This window comes from Zophobas morio, unplaced genomic scaffold, assembly GCF_036711695.1.
Source record: "Zophobas morio isolate AGI-343-1 ecotype UQ-CSIRO unplaced genomic scaffold, CSIRO_AGI_Zmor_V1 ptg000022l, whole genome shotgun sequence".
NCBI classification, from domain to species: Eukaryota; Metazoa; Arthropoda; class Insecta; order Coleoptera; family Tenebrionidae; genus Zophobas; species Zophobas morio.
Genome location: NW_026972127.1, coordinates 1,631,666 through 1,658,931, shown reverse-complemented (window position 1 = coordinate 1,658,931; position 27,266 = coordinate 1,631,666). Strand labels below are relative to the sequence as shown.

The window sequence follows — 27,266 nt, the reverse complement described above, 5'->3', positions numbered from 1 at the left end:
GAGACCGGCGCATGCGCTTTAGTTTGACATTTCAAACGACAAATGAGTACATAACCTCAAAAAATCCACATGTTTACGTTTACAAGTAAAAATGCAAGTGTCGGACCCGAATAACATCAAAATCTACAATTTAAGCGCCGGCAAGTCGCTCCCAGAAGTAAGTCGCGCGTTTGCTCGACCCTTTTTAACCTGTCTTTTTTAGTGGCTGTCGGAACGAAAGCGGCGAGCTCTCCTCAAAAAAGACGTCGATTTGAGGCGCCGAATCGAGCTGATTCAGGACTTCGATATGCCGGGGCTCAGCACGACGGTGAAGGTGTCACGAGACGGTCAGTACGTTTTTGCCACCGGGATTTATAAACCCAGGGTGAAGTGTTTCGACGTCAATAACCTCTCCCTGAAGTTCGAACGGTGCTTTGATTCGGAAGCTGTCACGTTTGAAATACTGAGCGACGACTATAGCAAAGTAAATATTGTTGTACGTACCGGACTAAATTAATTCAATGAGTTTTTAGCTTGTGTTTCTGCAATGTGACCGATATATAGAGTTGCATGCAGCTCATGGGCGCTACTATCGTTTGCGGATACCCAAATTCGGACGAGACATGCAGTATCACTACCCCAGTTGCGATTTGTTTGTAGTGGGGGTGGGTTCTGATATTTATAGACTCAATCTGGAAAGGGGGCAATTTATGACGCCTTACTCAAGCACGGCTTCGGCTATCAACAAGTGTGCGATTAATCCGGTGCATAATTTGCTGATTTGTGGGACTCAGGAGGGGCGAGTGGAGGCGTGGGATCCTAGGACCAAGGGGCTAGTGGGGACACTGGACTGTGCCTTCAGTTGTGTGACTGAAAATAAAGAGTAAGTTTTATTTATTTTGTTACAAAAAAAATATAAATAAGTTTAGTTTGGAGGGGTTTCCTTCAATTACCGCCCTAAAGTTTAACGGCGGACTCTCAATGGGGGTAGGAACAGCCACAGGACAAGTCCTACTGTATGATATTCGTTCAAACAAACCCTTCTACATCAAAGACCACATGTACGGTTTACCAATTAAAGATGTTGAGTTCCACCACCAGCAAGATCTTATTTTCTCCATGGATAGTTCAGTTGTGAAAATCTGGGATAAAAATAACGTCAGTATCAATCATCTATTATTAACATTCTTTGAATTAGAGTGTTTATAGGGGAAATTGTACACCTCTATAGAAGCCTCCACAGAATTCAACAATTTGTGTGTGGTTCCAAACACCGGCTTGTTTTTCATAGCCACCGAAAACACGAAAATCCAGACCTACTATATTCCAAGCTTGGGTCCAGCGCCCCGCTGGGCCAGTTTCTTGGACTCACTAACCGAAGAACTCGAGGAATCAAACTCCGAAAACGTCTACGATGATTATAAGTTCGTCACCAAACAAGAGTTGGAGAATTTGGGCTTGGAGCACCTCGTGGGGACCAATTTGTTGCGAGCTTACATGCACGGGTAACAAAATTTCACACAACTGTCACTTTTTGAGAATTTCTGAAATCATTGGTCGAAATTTGGCGCGACATTTAAAATTTCAAACGCCATTGGCTATCGACACAACTTGATTCGATCAGTGACAACCAAAATGTTTTAGGTACTTCATGGACGTACGATTGTACAAGAAAGCCAAATCCGTCGCCAATCCATTCGAGTTCGACGAATACCGCAAAAAGAAAATCCGAGAAACGATAGAAAAAGACAGAGCGAATCGAGTCCAAGTCAATAAATTACCCAAAGTGAATAAAGACCTCGCGCTTAAACTAATGACCGAAGAAAAAAATAAAAAGAAGAAGAAAGAGAGCGGCGATCTTCTGGAAGATGACCGGTTTAAATCATTGTTTGCTGACCCCGCTTTCGAAATTGATAAGAACTGCGACGAATACCGGTTGCTTAATCCAGTATTATCAAGGCTAGATGAAGCCAAAAAGAAAGAGTTGAAGAAGAAACTCCTCGCTCAGGAGTTCGAACCAGTGGAAGAGGAATTAGAGGGGAAGAATAGTTCAGAGGAGTCGTCTGAAGAGTCTGAGCACGAGGAAGAAAGTTCTGATGATGATCAAAGTTGGGTTAAAGAAGTGAAGAAGCAGCATAAAGCGATTAAAAGGGAGAATAAGCAAAGAGAGCGTGAAGAAGAACAAAAAGAGCCGAAGTTGTTTGAGTTGCGACAGGGGGAGGAATACAAAGGGGTACAGAGTCTCAAGCGGAAAGTGAACAAGTAAGTAATAATAAAAGTTGGCGTAGCGTGACGTCATTTGTTGCAGAGCTCCACTCGGTGAGCGCGTGGAAGCCGAAACGTCGTCAGTACGACTCCTGGGTTCAGTTGGAAACCGCGAAATGACCTTCTCCACACACAAGAAAAGAAACAAATTAGCAGACTTCAAAAACAAGAAACATAGAGAAGAACGGAAACGACTGATTCGACCCCTGGGTGGAATCAAATCCAAGCACAAACCCCCGTTTTTTAAAAATAAAAGAAAATGATGTAAATATGTATAAAATAAATATTTTTTTAATCGAAATGAAGTAATATCAATCAGTGTTAATAACCGAAAAAGGTTATCGCGAATACAACAAGGGATAAGCTTTGATTAATCAAAACCCTCTCACTTAATTAGTGAGATTATTAAATGTAAACAGTGCACGTCGAGTGACACTTTTTCCCAAGAAAAATGTTTTGCTGGTACGTAGTTTTTGCGTTTTTTATCAGTTGCAGTGATATCGTTACCAAAAATGGCTTCTGCTACGATTTTGATTACAGATTTGGAGGGTTCAAACCAAATTAAAAAAATGCAGGCGCATATCAGCAGTCCTTCGTGTTTCTTATCGTCCACGAGTACGGTAAATGGTCAAAAGATCAACGTGCAGTTTTTAATTAGCGTTTTTAGGATGACAACGTCGCCGATTATCCCCACCACGAGCAAAATCCACAGTTAAGCGTGACAGCGGTACTAAACCACTGCAAGAGCAAAATCCTCACGCCTTATCTGAGGTTACTGAGCGTCGTGGGTCTAAGACCTCTGCTAGCCAACCAACTCGAACCATGTTTTTGTTTTCGCTTCGTCAACTACATTTACACGATTCAGCTCGTGTTTCTTTTAATTGTGGGGTATTTGCTGCAATACATGGCTTGTTTTCGCAGGGATAGAGGATTCTGTTTCAAAATCGCGAATAATCCGTACCTGTACCAAACCCAAATCAAAGAAATTTACGAGAAGATTTGTCATGCACCGGTTGTGTTTTCTTTTATTATACCCAGTGCGCTGCATCTGGTAGCGTATGTGCATGCTGTTGTCGTCATCAGACACTCTGAGGACGACCAGCTGCCAGTTTTAATGGAAAGGGTGAGTTGTGTAAGGTTGATGGTGATTTTTAAAAATATGAGAAGGTTTTTTTAACTTCCACGAACATTTCGAACGGGCGAGGCAGCCAAAGGAAGTTAGTACGGACCTTGTGGACCTTTGTGGGTCTCACGGTGATATGGATGACGGTGTCCTTTGTTGCCGTAATGTTCATGATGGGCAGCGGTACCATCAATTTCAAATGGCTGGACGACGCGTACGTATTTCAAATTTTTTAAATGTGGCAACACTGGAGCAGTTTGCTAGTTAGGTTTGCCGCTTCACCCTTACATCACCAACCACTACAATCAAGTGCTGCTATTGGTGGACCAGCAACGTCAATCTGACATTTAGGTTATAATTTCTGTTTAACTAAAGCGGCAAAGTCAAATCCTACACAACTCCATCCAGTGTCGCCAACTTAAATAACGACGTCTAAATTTCATTGCTATTTCAGCCCCGTTGCTATACAAACCGGCTTGAAAGTCCTCCTAGTGACCTGCACCCTCTGGCACGACGTCGTACAAGCCACCATTATATCCAACTACTGCCTCCAGACCCAACTACTAACCACCTATTTGCAATTCTTGCAAGAAAAACTGCTTCAGCATCCGGTTCAGCCTCTGGAGTGGATCAGGGTAAAACCGCCTTTCACCCAAGCACTCTAATATTGACTCGCCTTTTAGCACATCGAGACTTTCAAAAAAATGCTAAGATATGTAAACATCGAAGTGGCGCCGTCTGTGTGCATGTTCACGTTCATCAACATCGCCTGTGCCACCTCGGGCATCCTCTGGCTCTTCAATTACGACGACGTTGATAAGGAAACCGTGCCCATTGTAGGGATCAGTACTCTAAACGTAGTCCTTTGGGTTTTGCTAGCGCTAGCACCTTTTATTCAGGTTCTAGCACGTCGTTGTTCTTTCTCGTTCTAACTTTTAGTGTTTCAGGCCTCCAGGTTATCAAACGAGTGTGACGTTCTCCGCAGCGCAGGTCAGGAGGTCAGGACTAGACCGTTCGTCCATCAGGATACCCCTCGGCACGACCTCGATTCGATTTTGTTGTACACAGCGAGTCTAAAGTTGAGGGCTAAGCTGTTTTGTATGCCCGTAACTGGAAGATATTTGTGTTTGTTCTTCGTGTTTGTGGGGGTGGGGGTTTTGGTGTTAGGCCAATGTCACTATTTTAACACGAGTTGAAAATTTCCTGTGTTTGTATATTTATTTTGGTTGTATTTATGTTTACAATAAATGTTTTTTTAAGAAATCACGATGGTTTAGAATCTTCCGTTTGATAATAGCTGAAAATAGACGGTGGTAAAGCGCATTCATGGAAGGAATGTTCGAGGTATTGACAGATGTGATTAGGTGGAGATTTTGTAGTAACTTAATTCATGTGATGTTTGCTTTTGTGTTTACTAGGGACTTGCAAAATTATGCAGGACTGGTTAAATCCGCTTCTGGAATATGCGTATATATCAGAATGTGGATTAATATTAATGAGAAAGATAAATTGTACAACACTAGGTTTGTGAATGATATTTATATTAATAAGCTATTTTTAACATTTAGGGGAATGCACAATGTGACCAATAGAAGAAATTTTAAAACACCGTTTTAACTTTTATCTAAGATGTTACTACTTTTATTTTCAAAAAATGCACTTACACTGATGACAATCAGTGACAAAAATTAATTTCGAGAGTTCAGACCTAGATGTATTTTTGTCAATGTTTCAACATGCCATATTTTTGCTTTTTTTAAATTGAAATTTTTTAATAGTCCCCCATTCTTCAAATTTCGCAAAAATTTTGACATTTTCGAAACTCAACTAAACACATTTTCGTGTAGATTTCGAGCTCTAGAATTCAAATCCGGCTTCGGTTTTTTGATACCTGCAACCGTTTTTCCAGACTCGAGAGTTGAAATTTCGAAATTTTTTAAATTTTCAAAAATTCGCATTTCACAGAGATTTTTTCGAAAATGTTGATTCGTGACCATCAACATGCTATATTTTCGGAATCAGCGTGTCTAGATCGATGTCGTTGAATTTTTTCATAATTTTTAGACAACTTTTTTAAAATCGAAATTTCTTAACGGTCCTCCCTTCTTCAAATTTCGCAAAAATTTTGACATTTTCGAATCTCGACCAAATACATTTTCTTGTGGATTTCGAGCTGCAGAACACAAATGATATATCTCTTCAAATAAGCAAGAAAAAAGCTGCCCCCCCCCCCCCTTTTTTTCGAATTGTTTCAAAATGGTCCGAATCGACTGTGTGGGGTATCATCGGACGCAGAATTTTCTCAGGATTACGATTCCCGGCTTGTTTTTGATTTATCTCTTCAAATAAGCGAGAATCGACCGTTGAAATTTCGAAATTTTTGAAAATTTCAAAAATTCTCATTTTGCAGCGGTTTTTTCGAAAATTTTTCTTCGTGACCATCAACATGCTATATTTTTGGAATCAGGGTATCGAGATCCACGTCCCTGAATTTTTTAATAATTTTTAGACAACCTTTTTAAAATCGAAATTTTTTAATCTTCAAATTTCGCAAAAATGTTGACATTTTCGAAACGCCACTAAATCCAGATTCTTGTAGATATCGAGCTGAAGAAATCAAATCCGGCTTCGGTTTTTTGATACCTGCAACCGTTTTTCCAGAATCGACCGTTGAAATTTGGAAATTTTTGAAAATTTTAAAAATTCGCATTTCGCAGCGATTTTTTTCGAAAATGTTTCATGACCAACAACATGCTATATTAATCAGCATGTCGAGATCTACGTCCCTGAATTTTTTCATAATTTTTAGACAACTTTTTTGAAATTGAAATTTTTTAATGGTCCCCCTTTCTTAAAATTTCGAAAAAATTCTGACATTTTCGAAACTCAACTAAATACATTTTCTTGTAGATTTCGACCTCTAGAACTCAAATCCGGCTTCGGTTTTCTGATACCTGCACCCGTTTTTTCAGAATCGACCGTTAAAATTTCCAAATTTTTAAAATTTTCAAAAATTCGTATTTCGCAGCCATTTTTTCGAAAATGTTGCGTGATGACCATCAACATGCCATATTTTAGGAATCAGCGTGTCGAGATCGACGTCGTTGAATTTTTTCATAATTTTTAGACAACTTTTTTAAAATCTAAATTTCTTAATGGTCCTCCCTTCTTCAAATTTCGCAAAAATTTTGACATTTTCGAATCTTGACCAAATACATTTTCTTGTGGATTTCGAGCTGCAGAACACAAATGATATATCTCTTCAAATAAGCTACAAAAAAAGCTACCCCCCCTTTTTTTTCGAATTTTTTCAAAATGGTCCGAATCGACCGTGTGTGGCATCATCGGACGCCGAATTTTCTCAGGATTACGATTCCGTGCATGTTTTTGATGTTATCTCTTCAAATAAGCGAGAAAAATGCTGCCCCCCCTTTTTTTCGAATTGTTTCAAAATGGTCCGAATCGACCGTGTGTGGTATCATCGGACGCAGAATTTTCTCAGGATTACGATTCCGTGCATGATTTTGATGTATCTCTTCAAATAAGCGAGAAAAATGCTGCCCCCCTTTTTTTCGAATTTTTGCAAAATGGTCCGAATCGACCGTGTGGGGTATCATCGCACGCAGAATTTTCTCAGGATTACGATTCCCTGCATGTTTTCGATGTATCTGTACAAATAAGCGAGAAAAATGCTGCCCCTTTTTTTTTCGAATTTTTTCAAAATGGTCCGAATCGACCGTGTGGGGTATCATCGGACGCACAATTTTCTCAGGATTACGATTCCATGCATGTTTTGGATGTATTTGTTCAAATAAGCGAGAAAAATACTGCCCCCCCTTTTTTTTCGATTTTTTTCAAAATGGTCTGAATCGACCGGGTGGGGCATCATCGGACGCAGAATTTTCTCAGGATTACGATTATGTGCATGTTTTTGATTTATCTCTTCAAATAAGCGAGAAAAATTCCGGCTTCGGTTTTTTGATACCTACAACCGTTTTTCCAGAATCGACCGTTGAAATTTCGAAATTTTTGAAATTTTCAAAAATTCGCATTTTGCAGCGATTTTTTCGAAAATGTTGCTTCGTGACCATCAACATGCTATATTTTTGGAATCAGGGTATCGAGATCTACGTTCCTGAATTTTTTCATAATTTTTACACAACCTTTTTAAAATCGAAAATTTTTAATCTTCAAATTTCGCAAAAATGTTGACGTTTTCGAAACGCAACTAAATCCAGATTCTTGTAGATATCGAGCTGAAGAACTCAAATCCGGCTTCGGTTTTTTGATACCTGCAACCGTTTTTCCAGAATCGACCGTTGAAATTTGAAAATTTTTGAAAATTTAAAAAATTCGCATTTCGCAGCGATTTTTTTCGAAAATGTTTCGTGACCAACAACATGCTATATTAATCAGCATGTCGAGATCTACGTCCTTGAATTTTTTCATAATTTTTAGACAACTTTTTTGAAATTGAAATTTTTTAATGGTCCCCCTTTCTTAAAATTTCGAAAAAATTCAAACATTTTCGAAACTCAACTAAATACATTTTCTTGTAGATTTCGAGCTCTAGAACTCAAATCCGGCTTCGGTTTTCTGATACCCACCGTTTTTCCAGAATCGACCGTTAAAATTTCGAAATTTTTAAAATTGTCAAAAATTCTTATTTCGCAGCCATTTTTTCGAAAATGTTGCTTGGTGACCATCAACATGCCATATTTTAGGAATCAGCGTGTCGAGATCGACGTCGTTGAATTTTTTCATAATTTTTAGACAACTTTTTTAAAATCGAAATTTCTTAATGGTCCTCCCTTCTTCAAATTTTGCAAAAAATTTGACATTTTCGAATCTCGACCAAATACATTTTCTTGTGGATTTCGAGCTGCAGGACACAAATGATATATCTCTTCAAATAAGCGAGAAAAATGCTGCCCCCCCATTTTTTTTCGAATTTTTTCGAAATGGCCCGAATCGACCGTGTGGGGTATCATCGGACACAGAATTTTCTCAGGATTACGATTCCGTGCATGTTTTTGATGTATCTCTTCAAATAAGCGAGAAAAATGCTGCTCCCCCATTTTTCGATTTTTTTTAAAATGGTTGAAATTTTCAAAAATTCGCATTTCGCAGCGATTTTTTCGAAAATGTTGCTTCGTGACCATCAACATGCTATATTTTTGGAATCGGCGTGTCGAGATCCACGTCCCTGAATTTTTTTATCATTTTTACACAACAAATGTTAGGCAAGTTTTTTTATAGCTGAGAACCAAGAGGTCTTCAACCTGCGCAACTTGGTCAAGTTTTTTTTTTCTCTTTTTTTTTAGTCAGTGGAGGAATAAATGAAGACATTCCGCCACAAAAAAAGCCAAGGCCAAATTTTTGAAACTTTCGCGGGCTTTTCAAATTTTTTTCACATGTCCTGTCACTTACATTTTGACCACTTGCCTTTTTATATGGAAGAATTACAATATATAATTTTTGTCCTCATCTCGAGATTCTTCTCAAAGTATTATAAACTTTCCAAAATCTTTCCAAAAAAAACCTTGTTAAGGGTGATTGTACCAGTAAGGTTAGATAAAAAAAAGAAACAATAAAAAAAAAGACATTTACTAAAAATTTTACAAACTCAGTCCAATAACTACTACAATTCTAGACTTAGCATGCAAACATTGCACAGGATGTTCTAAGGAAGCATTGCTACATCAGTTTCTCTTAAACCAATATATACACACGTAACCGACCGCATCAGGATGACAAAAATAAAAAAATTAAATAAAAAAACCACTAATACCTACCGTGCCACAACTGGCACGTAAATATAAATTTAAAGTAGTATCTCTTGTAGTGATAAATGGGTATCTTACATTTACACATGATGGATTTTAAATAAATGCTACTCTATCCCGATCATATAAAATAACGGCGGCAGGTATTCAAGAACAAGAACATCGACACATCCTAGCGTCTCCTAGGTGCAGCCAGCAACTGCTTCAGACTAAACGAAGAAACTCCAACTCCGAGAGAGGCCAAGAGGAAGGCCGTTGGAAAGACTAATCTGTCAGACTGCCTTCTTGCAACTGGAGCATTCTGAAACAACAAGTTCATCAATGTCCGTTAACCTCAGTTTACACAATACCGTTAAGACTAAACAACATCTTGTTACTAACAATAATAATTGTCTGCCAGCGATAGCGTTGATGTAATTCGTGAACGGAACGACATTTCCCGGTTTCTGCGTTCCAAAGGTGTAAAAATAGACCGCGTGTTTATTAAAAGCTGTTTACTTCGTTGTTGTCGTTTGAATAACAGCGGCAAAGTTCACCCGATAAATATGTGCGCCGCAAAGGTAAATAGCGATACGGACTTCACGCAGAGCTGGCAGAGGTCCGATCTTAATAGAGTCGATTAAAATAGAACAGGATAGGTCAAGTTCGTGTCATTGAGGCGAGTTATCGAAAGAATTACGTTTTGAACTTGGAGAAACGTGGCATGAGTTAGTTATTTCTGGTAATGCTCAAAATGATCTCCTTGGACTTGTCGATAAGCAACTATTATTTTAAAAATTTCTCTAATTTGTTATGTATTGTTTTCAATGTTATTATACGCTATTAAAATTGATTATACACACTGAAGGTCAACTATATTTGGCCATTTCCTGGTGCATTTTTTTTTATTTCCTCGGTGTAATGTGGTTTTGGCGACAAAATGTGGCAAGATTATCTCATGTTCGACGTTTCTCTTCACCCAAGAATGACTCGTGGAACTTGAAGTATTTATTCGCGAAGTTGAAAAATAGCTGAAGGTGAATCTGTTTATGCCAATTTTCAATTCACTTTCTACTGTTGAAGGTGGCGCCATGTGTCAAATTAATGCTAATTTTGCGTTGTTTATCAAAATGGCGGCTTTAAATTTACTATTAGTGACAAATTTTTGCATAAAAAATTGGTCGAAATTTATTATAAATTTTTTTACGATTTTTGTTTTTTGATAACTTCTATAAAGTTAAAACCAGTACCGTAAATAACACTGAGTTTTTCAATTCTTCAATTTTTCGTTTCATCAAATTTTCAATTTGCGATTTTTCGTTTCGATTTCTTATTTTCTTTACTTTTACAATTTTACGATTTTTCAATGTTTCAATTTTATGATTTTTTGATTTTTCAATTGCAATTTTTGGATTGCAATTTTCCATTTTCTTTTTTTGTTTTTTAAATTTTTCAGTTTTTCGATTTTCCAACTTTCGGAATTTCAATTTTTAGATTTTGCAATTTTTCGTTTCGGTTTTTCAATACTCTGATTTTATAATTTTCCTTACTATCAATGTAAAATTTTTAAATTTTTGGGTTTTTCAATTTTTCAATGTTGCAATGTTACAGTTCTTCGACTTTACAATTTTGACGATTCTATAGTTTTTCGAATTTTAAATTTCTCGATATTTAGTTTTTCAGAGTTCAATTTTCAATTTTTCGTTTCTTCAGCTTTTCGAATATTCAACTGCTCGAATCAAAAAAAGGCAAAATTGCAAAAAAAATAGAAGTATAAAATGAAAACTTTGAAAAATATAAAAATATAAAAAATGAAAAATGTAAAATCGAAATATCGAAAAAATTGCAACATTCAAAAATTTAAAAGCTGGAAAATTCAATAACTGAAAAATTATACTATTCGATTTTATAATTTTTCGTTTATATTTTTCAAATTTTCAATCTTCGATTTTCCAATTATTCATTTTTAAATTTTTACAATTTTCCAACTTTGGGATACTTCGATTTTTAATTTCACGAGTTTTTAGTTCATCCAGTTTTTCGATTTGCAATTTTCCGTTTTAGTTTTTTTTATTTCTTCAATTTTTCGGTTTTCGGTTCTGATTTTTTAACTTTCCGTTCTTTGAACGTGAAAATTTTAAATTTTTGGATTTTTCAACTTTTCAAACTCGCAATGTTACAGTTTTTCGACTTCACAATTTTAATGATTACATCATTTTTGGATTTTTATTTTTTTCCGATTTTTAGTTCCTCGATTTTTCAACTTCTCGAATAAAAAAAAAAGGAAAAATTGCAAAATGAAAAACAAAAAAGTACAAAATGAAAACTGAAAAATATAACTCTGGAAATCAAGAACTTCAAAAATTAAACGAAAAAATGAAATATTGTAAAATCGAAATATCGAAAATTAAAGAAATCGGAAAATTGAAAAGTCCAAAAATTGTGAAATTAAAAATCTACAAACTGGAAAGCCGAAGAATTGAAAAATCAGACTGAAAATTTACAAAAATTGAATAAACGGAAAATTATATTCGAATTTTATATTTTTCGTTTATTCAATTTTTCAAATTTTCAATCTCTGATTTTCAATTCTTCGATTTTCCAATTTTTCATTTTCTTCAATCGTAAGTTATGTAACTTCGGACTTTTCGTTTTTAAATTTTTCAGTTTTCGATTTTTGAACTTGACATTTCAATTTTCAGATTTTGCAATTTTTCATTATTTAATTTTTCAATTTTTCGGTTTTTCATTCTTCTGGTTTTATAATCTTCCTTTCCTACAAAGTGAAATTTTTAAATTTTTGAATTTTTCAATCTTGCAATGTTACAGTTTTTCAACTTCACAATTTTGACGATTCTATAATTTTTCGATTTTCTCGATATTTAATTTTCCAATGTTTCAATTTTTCGTTTCTTCAGTTCTACGAATTGCAATTTTTCAGTTTTCTACCTTTTCGTTTTTGCAATTTCCCGTTTTATCAGTTTTTAGATTTTTCAATTTTTTCCGATTTTTCAATTTCTCGAATCAAAAAAGGAAAAATTGCAAAAAAGAGAAAAGTATAAAAACGAAAACTTTGAAAAATATACAAACTGGAAATCAACAACTTGAAAAAATATAGAAAATTAAAGAAATCGAAAAATTGAGAAATCCAAAAATTGCAAAATTGGAAAATCAGAACTGAAAAATCAAAGATAATAATAAACAGAAAATTATATTCGATTTTATAATTTTTCGCTTATTTAATTTTTAAAATTTTCAATATGTATTTGATTTTTCAATTCTTCGATTTTCTAATTTCGTTTTTTTGTTTCTTCAACTTTAAGATATGTAGCTTCAGAATTTTCATTTTTAAATTTTTCAGTTTTTTGATTTGCAATTTTTCGTTTCGGTTTTTTATTTTATTTATTTTTTCAATTTAGCAGTTTTTCAATATTCTGATTTTATAATTTTCCTTTTTTTCAATGTGAAATTTTTAAATTTTTGGATTTTTCGATTTTTTAGTTTTAGATTTTTCGACTTCTCAAATGGAAAAAAAAAGAAAAATTGCAAAAAACGAAAAGTCTGAAATGAAAACTTTGAAAAATATAAAAAATGGAAATCAAGAATTTGAAAATTGAAGAAACGAAAAAATGAGAAATCCAAAAATTGCAAACTTGGAAAAAAGGCCAACTGAAAAATCAAGGACTGATAATTTACAAAATTGAATAAACGGAAAATTATATTCGATTTTATCTTTTTTCGTTTATTTAATTTTTCTAATTTTCAATCTGATTTTTCAATTCTTGGATTTTCCAATTTTTTTTTGTTTCTTCAATTTTAAGATATATAACTTATGAGTTTCCATTTTTAAATTTTTCAGTTTTCGATTTTCCAACTTTTGGATATTTTAATTTTTAGATTTTGCAATTTTTCGATTTGCAATTTCACGAATTTTCACTTTTCAATTTTTCATTTCTTCAGTTTTTCGATTTACAATTTTTCGTTTCGGTTTTTTATTTTCTTTATTTTTCTAATTTTTCGACTTTTCAATATTCTCATTGTATAATTTTCCTTTCTTTCAATGTGAAATTTTTAATTTTTTGGATTTTTCAAATTTCCAATTTTTGCGATTTTGTAATTTCCCGTTTAATCAGTTTTTTGATTTTTCATTTTTTTCCGATTTTTCAACTTCTCGAATCAAAAACGAAAGTATAAAATGAAAACTTTGAAAAATATAAAAACTGGAAATCAAGAACTTGAAAAACAGAAGAAACGAAAAATTGGTCTAAAGAGTTTAGACAGTACTTCCCTCGCTGTCGGAAACTTGACGACTGCATGCCTATTGTGTTTTTTTTCTCATTACATTTTTGTAGTGGGAATTTAAAAAAAAATTGCGATGACGTCATCAACATTTTTGCAAGGACACGTATATCAGTTGGGATAGATGTAGTGTAATACTAAGAATAAAATTATTATATTCTCAAATTTTCGGGAAAATGAATTGGGTCGTTTGAATATTGATTTGTAATAATCAATAAAATAACGAAACAATTTACTCACGTATACCTACGTATCAGAGGCAACTGAAAATCGTGTATGTATAAACATTGTTAATTTAAGATGACAGGCGTAACAGCATACGTGAGAGCCAAACACAGAAACTGTAAACAAAACGACCGTCGGTTTTATTGCTTCGACTTCCGCTTATTATATAAAACATTGGGTTTTATTTTAATTCTTGACGGTGAAATTCACAATTGGTTGATTATAAACATGTCTATTTCACATTCGCGGAATCAAGTGAACGCATAAAACAAATGCAGGTCTGTAATGTTAAAGTCGATGTAAATAAGCGTGCTACCCTTATGTTTCAACCGAGTTTTTCCTTTAACAAATTTTGTGTCTACCAAATTGGGTTGGTTGGGGTGTAATACTAATAATAAGTGTTGCCTTTAATTTAATCAATAAAATAAATTGAATTCATTAATTTTTTTGAACCACCTCTTAAGAAAATCTAAAAAATATGAATGGAATGATAATCACAAGTACAAACTCATCATATTTTTTGCATTTTAGATAGGATTTATTCAGCAAAATTTAAGGGTGACGTCATCAATTTTTTTAGGAGGGATGAACAAATACATTTTGAACAAAAGTTTACCATGCTTATAATAACTTTAAAATATTCCCAAGATTTCAAAGCATTCGGTTTTGTAATTCCTGATTAAATCGATAAAATAAATTCACGCCTTCATTAATTTTTTTGAGTCACCCTGCATATGCAAATCCAAAAATATGAATGGAATGATAAATCACAAGTACAGACTCATCATATTTTGTACATTTTAGATACGATTTATTCGGAAAACTTTTGAGCTGACGTCATCAGTTTTTTGTAGAAGATAACCAAATATATTTTGACTAAAAATTTATTATGCTCTTTATAACCTTAAAACATCTGCAAGATTTCAAAGCATTCGGTTTTGTAGTTCCTGATTAAATCAATAAAATAAATTTACGCATTCATTAATTTTTTTGAGTCACCCTGTATATGCAAATCCAAAAAATATTAATGGAGTGATAGTTCACAAGTACAGACTCATCATATTTTGTACATTTTAGATATGATTTATTCCACAAACTTTTGAGCTGACGTCATCAAGTTTTTGGAGGGGATAAGCAAATATTTTTTGACTAAAGATTTATGATGCTCTTTATAGCCTTAAAACATCTGCAACATTTCAAAGCATTCTGGTTAGCAGATTAAAAATTAAATTTCAAAATGTTGTTTTATAATTTTGATTTTTTTTCCAAAAATCTGGACGTTTCGGGTGAAAAGTCGATTCAGAGTTGTAAACTACACGTGTAGGACTATGTTATTTTATACAATTGAAAACCCATTTACTATGTACAATTTTGAAGTGACGTCATCGCTTTAGTGGTGGGGATGATTCGACAAATTTTGGTTAGCGTTTTACCATCTACATGATATTCTTAATATAAGTACAAAATTTCACAACAATCGGTCGAGTACTTTCGGAGATTATCTGTCTAATAAAAATCCGTGACAACAGACGGACAGACGGACAGACGGACAGACGGACGGACAGACGGACAGACGGACAGACGGACAGACGGACAGACAGACGGAAATGGGAGACCTATTTCTTCGTCTTCTAGGGGTCATGAAAGATCGAGAAAACGTAAAAGTAGAGAGTCGGCCGACGGACTCGATTACAATACTTCCTTTGCTTACGCTCGGGAAGTAAAAATTGCAAAATTATAACATCGAAAATTCAAAAATGAAAAAACGAAAAGCATAAAATGAAAACTTTGAGAAATATAAAAGCTGGAAATCAAGAACTCGAAAAATTGAAAAATCGAAATATTGTAAAAATGAAATATCGAAAATTAAAGAAATCGGAAAATCGCATAATTGAGAAATCCAAAAATTGCAAAATTGAAAAATTTGGAAATTGGAAAATCGAAGAATCAAAAAATCAGATTGTAAATTTGAAAAATTAAATAAACGAAAAATGATAAAATCTAAAGAAACATTGAAAAAATAAAAGAAAGGAAAATACGAAAAATTGTAATATAAAATTGGAAATAAAAATTAAAAAACGAAAAAAATTAAAATTTAAAATCAGGAACTTGAACAATTGAAGAATCGAAAAATTGAACAATCGAAAAACCGATTTTCGATTTTTAAATTTTTTCCGATTTTTTTACATTTTCGATTTTTCAACTTCTCGAATCAAAAAGAGAAAATTGTAAAATTTTAACATTGAAAATCAAAAATGAAAACTTTGAGAAATATAAAAACTGGAAATTAAGAACTCAAAAAAGTGAAGAGACGAAAAATTGAAAAATCGAAGAAACTAAATACATATTGTAAAATCAAAATATCGAAAATTAAAGAAATAGGAAAATCGGATAATTGAGGAATCCAAAAACTGCAAAATTGAAAAATTGGAAATTGGAAAATCGAAGAATTAAAGAGACGAAAAATTGAATAATCGAAAAATTATAAAATCGAAAGACACTGAAAAAATAAAAGAAATGAAGAAACGAAAAATCGAAAAAATGAAATACTGTATGTAAAATAGAAATATCGAAAATTTAGGAAATCGGAAAATCGGAAAATTGAGACATCCAAAATTGAAAAATCAAAGACTGAAAATTTGGATAAAGGAAAAATGATAAAATCGGAAGAAAAGAATTGAAAAAATAAAACAAATGAAAAATCGAAAAATTGTGATATGAAATCGAAAAAGATAATAAAAATTCTGAAAATGAAAAATTAAAAAATTGCAAAACTGAAATACATAATTAAAATTATTCGGCAAAATTTTCAAATAACGTCATCAATTTTCTGGAAACAAATAAATTTTGATAAACGATTTACGATGATCACGATAACCTTGTTTACCATGTATACAATATTCCTAGTACACATATATAAAATTTAACAACAATCGGTCCAGTAGTTTCGGCGATTATCTATCTAATAACATTCGGACAGACAGACTTCAGGTGGGTAAAAATAAATATAGAAAATAAAAATCATTTTACACAATTGATCAAGATTTACTTGGCAAACTTCTAAGTGACGTCATCGAGATTGTAGTGGGAATAAATAGGCAAATTTTGGTTAGAGATCTCTAGAGCCAAAAACCCACAAAAATTAAGCGTATTGACACAGAACAAAATTTTCTAAATTGTTATTATTCATTTATCGTAAAATTTTCCATTTCCCAGCCTTTAGTAGCCACTTTATTTAAACAATGTTATCAGCGCTATCTTAATTCCGTCTACTACGGTAGGAATTACCTAATATCGAGGCGCCGGATTTCTAGACGACTTTAACCCCGCTAATATTTTCCAGATAGCAAAATATTGGCACTCAAAATCAAACTTATTCAATATCGCGTCCTCAAATCTAATAAAAACACAACGCCTTTGTAGTTTAAAAACAAGATAATTTATATTAAGGCCCCGACCCAAATCCCGTTTATTTTAACTTCAACTTGGTGCGCAAAAACACCAACAACGATAATAAAAATTACATAAAATTGCAATAATTTCCGGTCGTGTTTTCGTGTTATTTGTTGACTCGATTGATATTGTTCACATGAATGATTGCTTTATTAGTTATCAGAAATGAGTAATACCAATAATGAGTTTCGGGAAGAACTTTGTTGACAAGGCGGCAAATATTGGAAATTTAAATTTACCCAAATTATGAATGAATCATCAAAAAGTGCGAAACGAAACTCAACTGGTGCCAAAGAGAAATTTAAGACACAAATAATTATATAACGCATTGACATAAATTGGACAATAGTTCTAAATGAGTTGCAAACTATAGTTTAATGGAATTCAAGGTCTTCAAGTGTACCGTTATTCGCGTGGCAATCCGGTCCTGGACAAACCGGGCGTCCACACTCAACGTGATTTACGATATTTGCGCCCCAAATCTCCACTTGGTACTTTTCCGCTCATTTCTCGGACCACAAAAATTACAAAAAATTAAAAACTCACCTGTGCAAGGGTGAAGCGAAGGGCGAGATATCGGGCCTGTGACAATTGCATCTCCAACAGGTCCAACCCTGGAAACAAGCAACCCTCAATGAACTTCACAGTTCAAACACCTTCAAACAACCTTTCAAAAAAAAAGGCCACCTTTATTACCTTTACTACCGGTACTCTGAATATGAATGTGCACTCGACAAGACCTTGCTACAAGCTGAGGAAAATTTAAATTTAGACGCTTATATAACCTCAATCCACCACAGAAAATCCGGGCGTACGTCAATTTAACAACACGTCCGGACGGGAATTTGATCGCACGAATTTTAAAATGCGAACGAGTGAGAGTGGACTTTATATTGGACAAATTTGTTTGTTTTTTGAATAAGAATGATAATTTTTGTTTGACTTACCAATTCGCATGCACGAGCTGTTGAAAGATAAGAGGAACGGACAAGTTCACACTGGGCGAAAATAGACGAGGCGCGAAATTTGAATTTGGAGGTACGAAACGAGGAAAAAAAGGGAAATTTGAGGAAAAATTGAAAGTGGATGAGGCTAAACGTTGACTGAGGCGATTACACGTCGTTTTGAGGTCTGACGAGCGAAACCTGAGTGAGAAAAACGGTCGAGGGTTTTCGTTCTAGTAAAACTGGTCTCGCCTTGACGTCTTAGGTGCAAGATATTAAAAGAAAAATAATAAAATAAATAATTATGAATAATGATAAACTGCCAATTATTTGCAAAGATAAGCTTATCCGGATGTTTTTTTTTTTATTTTAGAGCTAGTAAAATCGAGTTTTTCTGCCTGCTTTCGTCCTCTAACATGAATATCTTGAATGATATGCACGCGTCAGACACTTTTTATGCTCCTGAAAACCCCGCACAAAAATAAACGTTTGATAATGATGTAGGCCACGCTGTTTAATAAAAAAAGTTCTCATTACAATTCATAACATCCAATCTCAAACTTGACTCCCAGGTCAAATTCTAGTAAAATCACCACTATTTACAAACAATCAACAACAAGCTATAAATCACTAGAAATCTTCACTGGGTTTTAGAAACTTCCTCTTATTTTTGTTTCTCTTTCCACTGAACTTATTTCCAATCGTGTCCACCAAAGTTGAGTATTCTTGGGCCATTTTCTCGTCGCTGATGTCGGTTTCCTTTTTCCTCTCCACCTCCTGTTTCTTCTTGGTGAAGTCGTCGGTCATCAATTTCTCGATTTCTGGGTTCATGCCCCCGAACGACAGCCGCCCTTCCACCAGGTTCCTACAATTGAAAATGCTCGTCTCCGTGAAGATTATGTTGCCGCTTTTCTTCATTTCTTCCGTGATTTCGTTCGAATACATGGCTTTGCCTTCGGCGTCTTCCTGCTCTTTCTGGACCCTTTCTTTGGTTTTTTTCATGAATTTCATGTCCAGGATGGACTTTGAGAGCTGGATGGGCTTTGCTTCCTCCATCATTTTGGCACAGGTCGCTTCTGGTTAATAAATTGTTAATAAATTCGCGCTACACGTGGGTTTTGTTTATAATTTTTGATTCTTGAGTTTGACAGATGACCACAATGACATTCGTTGAAATGTCAACGACTGGCTGTCAATTGAAAGATGTCAATGAAGTTAGCAACTTGTGTAACCAGGTCCGGACCATAAAATAAGTGTCCCGTTTATAAGGTTTTGAATTATAATTTTCAGTTTAGACGGTAATGTTTATCTGCCATTTATAAACTTGCCGTTTACCATTTTTGACATGTTTTAAGTTTCTTGTTGTCGAAAAAGTCTACACGTGCTAAGAAAAACAGGTAAAATGAAGCCCCACCCACCCGCCCTATCTCCATTGTGATGATTTTTTTTTATTCGTCGTGAAGCAAGAGGACGGAGCTTAACTGCAAAATCCTTATTTCATTCACTACGAGAAATTAAAAACATGTTTTTGAGTATCGTATTATTCAAATAATACATTGTATATTAAGAAAAAAATAAAGACAAAGATTAGCCCCGGCCGCCCATACCCGCCCCTATCTCAATTCTGAATCGTGATGAATTTTTTATTCGTTGTCAGATCTAGAGGCGGGGTTTAATTGCAAAATACATGTTTGTCTACAAGAATTTACCACTTTAAACATGTTTTAAGTTTCTTCTTCTGAAAAGACGACTGCGTATATTAAGAACAAAGGCAAAATATAAGCCCCGCCCACCCACCCTTTCTCAATTGTGATGTTTTTTTTTTTAATCGTCGAGAGCCAAAGGACCAGAAATTAATTGCAAATCTGTATTATTTCTCTACAAAAAATTATCATATAAGACATGTTTTTGAGTACATGTAGTTTTATTCAAAGAATACTAAGTGTGTATATTAAGGAAAAATTAAAGCCAAAGATTAAGCCCCACCCATACCTGAGTTCATTTAAATAATAATAAAGTTTTTAGTCGTTGGCAGACCTAGGGGCGGAGCCTAATTGCAAAATCCATATTTCCTTACAAAAATCTACCATTTTAAACGTGTTTTAAGATTATAAAAAAAACATCACAATTGAGAAGGGGTGGGTGGGCGGGGTTTATATTTTTAATATATATAGTACTCTCTGAAGAACACGATACTCAAAAACATGTTTTTAATTTCTTGTAAAGTAAAGAAATAAGTATTTTGCAGTTAAGCCCCGCCCTCTTGGTTCACGGCGAATAAAAAAAATCATCACACTTGAGACAGGGCGGGTGGGCGGGCTTACATTTTTCCTTTTTGTTTTAATATGTGTAGACTTCTTTTTACAACATGAAACTTAAAACATGTTAAAAATGGAAAATTTGTATAAGGAAATATCGATTTTGCTATTAGACTCCGCCCCGTAACTACAAAATCCACATTTCCTTGCAAAAATGTATCATTTTAACCATATAAGTCTCTTGTAGTGAAAAAATGGTTATGAATGTTAAGAAAAAAAGGCAAAATATATGCCCCGCCCACCCGCCCTGTCTCAATTCTGATGATTTTTTTATAGGTACGTTGTAAGCCGAGGGGCGGAGCTTAATCGTAAAATACTTATTTTTCTACGAGAAATTACCATGTAAGACATGTTTCTGAGTATAGTTTTATTCGAAGAATACTAAGTGTGTATATTAAGCAAAAATTAAAGTCAAACATTAAGCCCCACCCATACCTGCCTTGACCTAAATAATAAGAAAGTTTTTATTCGTATTGGCAAACCTAGGGGCGGAGCCTAATAGCAAAATCCACATTTCTTTACAAAAATGTACCATTTTTAACGTATTTTAAGGTTGTAAGAAGAAGAAGATAATTTTTCTTCTTCTTACAACAATTGAGATGTGGTGGGTGGGCGGGGTTAATATTTTACCCTTTTTTCTTAATATACATAGTATTCTTTGAACAACACGATACTCAAAAATATGTTCTTAATTTCTTGTAAAGAAATAAGTATTTTGCAGTTAAGCCCCGCCCTCTTGGTCCACGGCGAATAAAAAAAATCATCACAATTGAGACAGGGCGGGTGGGCGGGCTTACATTTTGCCTTTGTAGACTTCTTTTTACAACATGAAACTTAAAACATGTTTAAAATTAAAAATTTGTATAAGGAAATATCAATTTTGCTATTAGGCTCCGCCCCGTAACTACAAAATCCACATTTCCTTGCAAAAATTTACCATTTTAACCATATTCAAAGTCTCTTGTTGTGAAAAAATGAATATGAATATTAAGAAAAAAAGGCAAAATATATGCCCCGCCCACCCGCCCTGTCTCAATTCTGAAGAATTTTTTATAGGTACGTTGTAAGCCGAGGGGCGGAGCTTAATCGTAAAATACTTATTTTTCTACGAGAAATTATCATGTAAGACATGTTTTTGAGTATAGTTTTATTCAAAGAATACTAAGTGTGTATATTAAGGAAAAATTAAAGGCAAAGATTAAGCCCCACCCATACCTGCCTTGATCTAAATAATAAGAAAGTTTTTATTCGTGTTGGCAAACCCAGAGGCGGAGCCTAATAGCAGAATCCACATTTCTTTACAAAAAATTACCATTTTTAACGTGTTTTAAGGTTGTAAGAAGAAGATGATTTTTCTTCTTCTTACAACAATTGAGATGTGGTGGGTGGGCGGGGTTAATATTTTGCCCTTTTTTCTTAATATACATAGTATTCTTTGAACAACACGATACTTAAAAATATGTTCTTAATTTCTTGTAAAGAAATGAGTATTTTGCAGTTAAACTCCGCCCTCTTGGTTTGCGGCGAATAAAAAAAATCATCACAATTGAGACAGGGCGGGTGGGCGGGCTTACATTTTGCTTTTTTATTTTAATATGTGTAGAACTCTTTTTACAATATGAAACTTAAAACATGTTTAAAATGGAAAATTTGTATAGGGAAATATCGATTTTGCTATTAGGCTCCGCCTCGTAACTACAAAATCCACATTTCCTTTCAAAAATGTACCATTTTAACAACACTAAGTCTCTTGTTGTGAAAAAATAGTTATGAATATTAAGAAAAAAAGGCAAAATATATGCCCCGCCCACCCGCCCTGTCTCAATTCTGAAGAATTTTTTATAGGTACGTTGTAAGCCGAGGGGCGGAGCTTAATCGTAAAATACTTATTTTTCTACGAGAAATTATCATGTAAGACATGTTTTTGAGTCTAGTTTTATTCAAAGAATACTAAGTGTGTATATTAAGGAAAAATTAAAGGCAAAGATTAAGCCCCACCCATACCTGCCTTGATCTAAATAATAAGAAAGTTTTTATTCGTGTTGGCAAACCTAGAGGCGGAGCCTAATAGCAAAATCCACATTTCTTTACAAAAAATTACCATTTTTAACGTGTTTTAAGGTTGTAAGAAGAAAAAGATGATTTTTCTTCTTCTTACAACAATTGAGATGTGGTGGGTGAGCGGGGTTAATATTTTGCCATTTTTTCCTAATATACATAGTATTTCTTGAATAACACGATACTCAAAAACATGTTTTTAATTTCTTATAAAGATATAAGTATTTTGTATTTAAGCCCCGCCCTCTTTGTTCACGGCGAATAAAAAAAATCATCACAATTGAGACAGGGCGGGTGGGCGGGCTCACATTTTGTCTTTTCGTTTTAATATCTGTACACTTCTTTTTACAACATGAAACTTAAAACATGTTTAAAATTGAAAATTTGTATAAGGAAATATCGATTTAGGCTCCTCCGCCCCGTAACTACAAAATCCAGATTTCCTTGCAAAAATGTACCATTTTAACCATATTCTAAGTATCTTATTGTGAAAAAATGGTTATGAATATTAAGAAAAAAAGGCAAAATATAAGCCCCGCCCACCCGCCCTGTCTCAATTATGAATAGGTACGTTGTAAGCCGAGGGGCGGAGCTTAATTGTGAAATACTTATTTTTCTACGAGAAATTGCCATATGAAATATGTTCTTAAGTAATCGTGTTATACAAAAAAAAAAAACTAAATGTTTTAATCAAACCTATCCTTCTCCATCTCAATCGTGACGAATTTTTCATTCGTTGTCCGACCGAGGGGCGGAGCGTAATTGCAAAATCGGTATTTCCTTATACAAATTTACCATTTTTAACATGTTTTAAGTTTTTTGTTCTGAAAAGACGACTACGTATATTAAGAAAACAAGGGAAACTATAAGCCCCGCCCACCCACCCTATCTCAATTGTGATGATTTTTTTTTATTCGTCGTGAGCCAAAGGGACGGAGCTTAACTGCAAAATCCTTATTTCTCTACGGGAAATTAAGAACCTGTTTTTGAGTATCATGTTGTTCAAAGAATGTTAAGAAAAAAATAAAGCCAAAGATTAAGCCCCACCCATACCTGCCTTGATCTAAATAATAATAAAGTTTTATTCGTTGGCAGACCTAGAGGGGCGTTCCTTACAAAAAAAAAATTTTTAACGTGGTTTAAGGTTATAAGAAGAAAACAATAATCACAATTGAGAGGGGGTGGGTGGGCGGGGTTAATATTTTGCCCTTTTTTCTTAATATACATAGTATTCTTTGAACAACACGACACTCAAAAACATGTTCTTAATTTCTTGTAAAGAAATAAGCATTTTGCAGTTCAGCTCCGTCCCTTGGTTCATGGCTAATAAAAAAAATCATCAGAATTGAGATAGGGCGGGTGGGCGGGATTACATTTTGCTCCGTCCCATAATTGCAAAATCTATATTTCCTGGCAAAAATTTTAACCATGTTCTAAGTTTCTTGTTGTGAAAACATGGCTATGTATATTAAGAAAAAAAGCAAAATATAAGCCCCGCCCACCCGTTCTATCTCAATTGTGACGATTTTTTTTATTCGTCGTGAGCCAAGGGGGTGGCAAAATCATTTCTCTACAAGAAATTAAAAACATGTTTTTGAGTATCGTGTTGTTGAAAAAATACCAAGTAAGTATGTATATTAAGAAAAAAAATAAAGTCAAAGATTAGGTCATTACACCAAAAAACAAAAAAAAAAACGTTTTAAAACAAAAAAAAAACTCGTGTAATAAAAATCGATCTTTTTAACATTTCTACATTGAGGTAACTTTTTATATAATAGTAAATCATTAAATTTTTTGGTTTGTGTAGTAAACAAAATTTTTTTAACTGTCAATTAGAAACAGGTGTCATTTCTTTAAGTCCAACCCTGTTCCGAAGCACGTCTTGATAATTTCATAGCGATCATAGTCAACATTAGTTAGTAACTTAGTTCTACGTATGTTGGCAACAAAAGTCGCCTGTGATTTATTTCTTTACATCAATAAAACTGAATGCAGAGGATAAAATTGCATACTTTTTAAATGAAATGCTTCTAATATAAATTTATTTTGTCACTAGTCTCGGTTATTTCGGTCATATGTATCTTTATTTCCGCACGAATACCGTCTGGTGTTTTTTCACCTTAGCAGCGCGACGTTGGTATACCTGTTTTCGTGGTTAAATTAGGTTAGGTTGCCCCATTATTTATCTCTGGTTATCTTATTAACGTTGCAACCTCGTTTTTTTTTTTTACGATGAACTTTTACTACTTTTCCATTTGCCACCTATGCAAAAGAAGCAGCGACAGCCTGAAAAAATGTAGCCACTGCAGAGTACCCTTCTACTGTTCACGAGCCCACCAACTCCTCGATTGGCCCAACCACAAAAACCTGTGCAAGGCAATAACCAACACCAACAAGTTTCGCTCAATCGCCCCGGGTTGCTCCGCTGTCGATTTCAACCAGTTCAAATACACAAATTCCCTCCTCTGGAGATACGAAGTGGGCAGAGAATTGGAGTTCGCAGAGCAGCAAATGTGGATGTTCCCTAAAGTGTGTTCGGTTTGTTTTTCATTCGAAGCGGAAATAGTGTGTGAAATTTGCACGAGTGTGGCGTACTGTTGCGAGGAGCACCAGAATTCACACAAAGAGGAGCACGCGAAAAGTTGCCCCACTTTGAAAATGTGTCTTCTGGTGTATCAGACTTTGTGTACGGAGGAGCTGACGGTGGACTGGGTGAAATTTAAAATAAATCGGGAAGCGACAGGGCAGGGGGACAATCTTGAACAGACTATAAAGCACATGGGGTTTACCAACCCCCACGACTTTTCAAAAAAACAAGTTGACTACATAATAATGACTGAATATTTTTGTCCGGCGCTCAATCTGATCTACCCCCTTGAAAAAACGCGGTTTATTGAACGACGCCAGGCGAAGAAGCCCACCGTGGTCATGCACGTGGTGGGGCCGAGCACGAACGAAAACAAAATGTCATGGATCTTAATCGTGGAGTATTTGTCTCATTGGGTTTTTAACCTGAAAGCGGCGAAGGTGTTTCTAATAGGACCGGAGGTTAACAAGGAGGAGACGGCGACCATCACTCTCAAGTGCACTGAATGTAAAGCTAAGAATTTTGTCGGGACTGTGGTCAAAATTAAAGGGTTGTATCACGACCATGTGAATTATATTCCCAGGCCTGACTTGATTGTTTGTTTTAACAGTGGATTGCATGAGTTTATGGATAGTAAGTGCGATACGTGGAAAAAGAGTATACCGAAGTTGGTTGGATTCAGGGGGGTGCCGACGATGTTGACGGCGTATACGGAAACCGAGTTGAAAAAAGACGTGGGGCGGTTTAAGGAGTCTCATATTAATTATATTGTCACTCCGCAACGGAACCCGTTTTCTAGTCTGAGGCCTAACAGGAACTGGGAGGAAGGCAGTGAACCCGTTTTTTATCAAAGTGGATATGTGGCGATAGTCACGAAAAAATAATCATTATTAATAATCGCAGTATTAAGGTGTAAATAATTGTCAATTTTTATGCGCATATTTTGTAATAAAATCCAAAATAACATTTACTGTTTTACTTAATTATAAATAATTGCTCCAAATTTGGTTTTGTGTTGACTTGTTTTTTCTTTGTTTCAGTAATTCAGTTTCTTTTAATTGAAGAATTTTTCCTCACTGATTTTAACATTTCTAAATACTTTTTGATATTTCTTGTTTTTATTATCTACAGGAAATACTCAACCACAATGTGCATTCTTTGGGTTGTGCATCACTAAATTTAACATAATTTATTTTAGGATTTTTACCAAAAACATGACATGACCGCCAGCAATTTTTACATTTCAAAAAATTTTTTGAAAAAATTGATATTTTTTCGTTTTCCGCTATTCAAAATCTGAGTTGGGGTTTATAATCAAGCAAAAAAATACAAACGTGCATCATAAACTCATTTCCAATTGTCAGATCGAAAGGCGGGGCTTAATTGCAAGACCCATATTTGTCTAGAATATCGTTTTTGAATATCGTGTTGTTCAAAGAATACTAGATATATTAAGAAAAAAACAAGTCAAAAATTAAGCCCCACCAATATATTTAGAGCAGATAACATACGGGAAACATGTCCTCTGAGTAATGATGACATGCTTAACTTTGAGAGTTTATTTTTATAATTCCAAAAAAGCCGACGATTAGCACGGTCATTTATCAAGTATCAGCGGTGTTCAAGAGGAATATGAACACTCTTGTATAGAATTTTTATCAAGTTCGAAGCGGTTTTAGTTATATTTAGCAAATTAGTAGAGAAAAAGAAAAAATTAATTTTCCAAAAAAAATTTGAAGAATGTTCCTACTATTGTTGAACAAACACTAATCCATGAATAACTCTTAGTCGATTCTGAATCTAAAGTTATTTTGGCCATATTTTTTCAAATAAATGCTAAAAACTGAAAAAATTTCCAAATATTTTCAAAAAAAAAAAAAATATATTAAAATCTCTTAGGAAGAAAATGCTGGATTGTCAAGTATTTTCCTTAAATTACAAATTTGAAGTTATTTTAAATAAAACTCGTCAGTCATAGTCATCACATAGCGAGAAAAATACGAACAAAATTTTAAAAAATTTCCAAACGAAGTTGAAACTTGTCTTTATTATCATGGAAAAACACTAGTGCGTGAAAAATTCTTCCTCGATTCCACATGTAAAGGTACTTTGGAAATATTTCCTCGAATAAATGTTAAAAACACTGTGAAATAATTGCCAAAAATTATCCAAAAAAAAAAACACGAAATTTAGAACGTGCTACATTCTAAAAGAATAAATACTAGACTTTTAAATATTTTCCGCAAGTTA

General features: G+C 34.3%; 3 protein-coding genes across 3 annotated transcripts; 2 read left to right on the top strand and 1 right to left on the bottom strand.

Annotated features, from left to right (window-relative positions):
• The first annotated feature begins 19 nt into the window (after nucleotides 1-19).
• On the top strand, nucleotides 20-2,545 carry L(2)34fd (lethal (2) 34Fd). Its single transcript, XM_064062299.1, has 7 exons — nucleotides 20-157; nucleotides 203-463; nucleotides 513-862; nucleotides 909-1,137; nucleotides 1,189-1,484; nucleotides 1,624-2,241; nucleotides 2,288-2,545. The coding sequence occupies exons 1-7, from the start codon at nucleotides 92-94 to the stop codon at nucleotides 2,505-2,507; spliced, it is 2,040 nt and encodes a 679-aa protein (XP_063918369.1). The 5' UTR covers nucleotides 20-91; the 3' UTR covers nucleotides 2,508-2,545.
• An 89-nt stretch (nucleotides 2,546-2,634) lies between these two features.
• Nucleotides 2,635-4,630, top strand: LOC135133782 (uncharacterized). Its single transcript, XM_064062300.1, has 7 exons — nucleotides 2,635-2,706; nucleotides 2,785-2,864; nucleotides 2,912-3,367; nucleotides 3,412-3,581; nucleotides 3,822-4,002; nucleotides 4,051-4,266; nucleotides 4,315-4,630. The coding sequence occupies exons 2-7, from the start codon at nucleotides 2,814-2,816 to the stop codon at nucleotides 4,561-4,563; spliced, it is 1,323 nt and encodes a 440-aa protein (XP_063918370.1). The 5' UTR covers nucleotides 2,635-2,706; nucleotides 2,785-2,813; the 3' UTR covers nucleotides 4,564-4,630.
• A 4,328-nt stretch (nucleotides 4,631-8,958) lies between these two features.
• LOC135133800 (M-phase phosphoprotein 6) lies at nucleotides 8,959-19,244 on the bottom strand. The gene is made up of 3 exons (XM_064062321.1): nucleotides 18,057-19,244; nucleotides 17,656-17,723; nucleotides 8,959-9,454 (listed from the first exon to the last, which is right to left on the bottom strand). Exon 1 carries the CDS (start codon nucleotides 19,110-19,112, stop codon nucleotides 18,684-18,686), a length of 429 nt encoding a protein of 142 aa, XP_063918391.1. The 5' UTR covers nucleotides 19,113-19,244; the 3' UTR covers nucleotides 8,959-9,454; nucleotides 17,656-17,723; nucleotides 18,057-18,683.
• Between the last annotated feature and the right edge of the window lie 8,022 nt (nucleotides 19,245-27,266).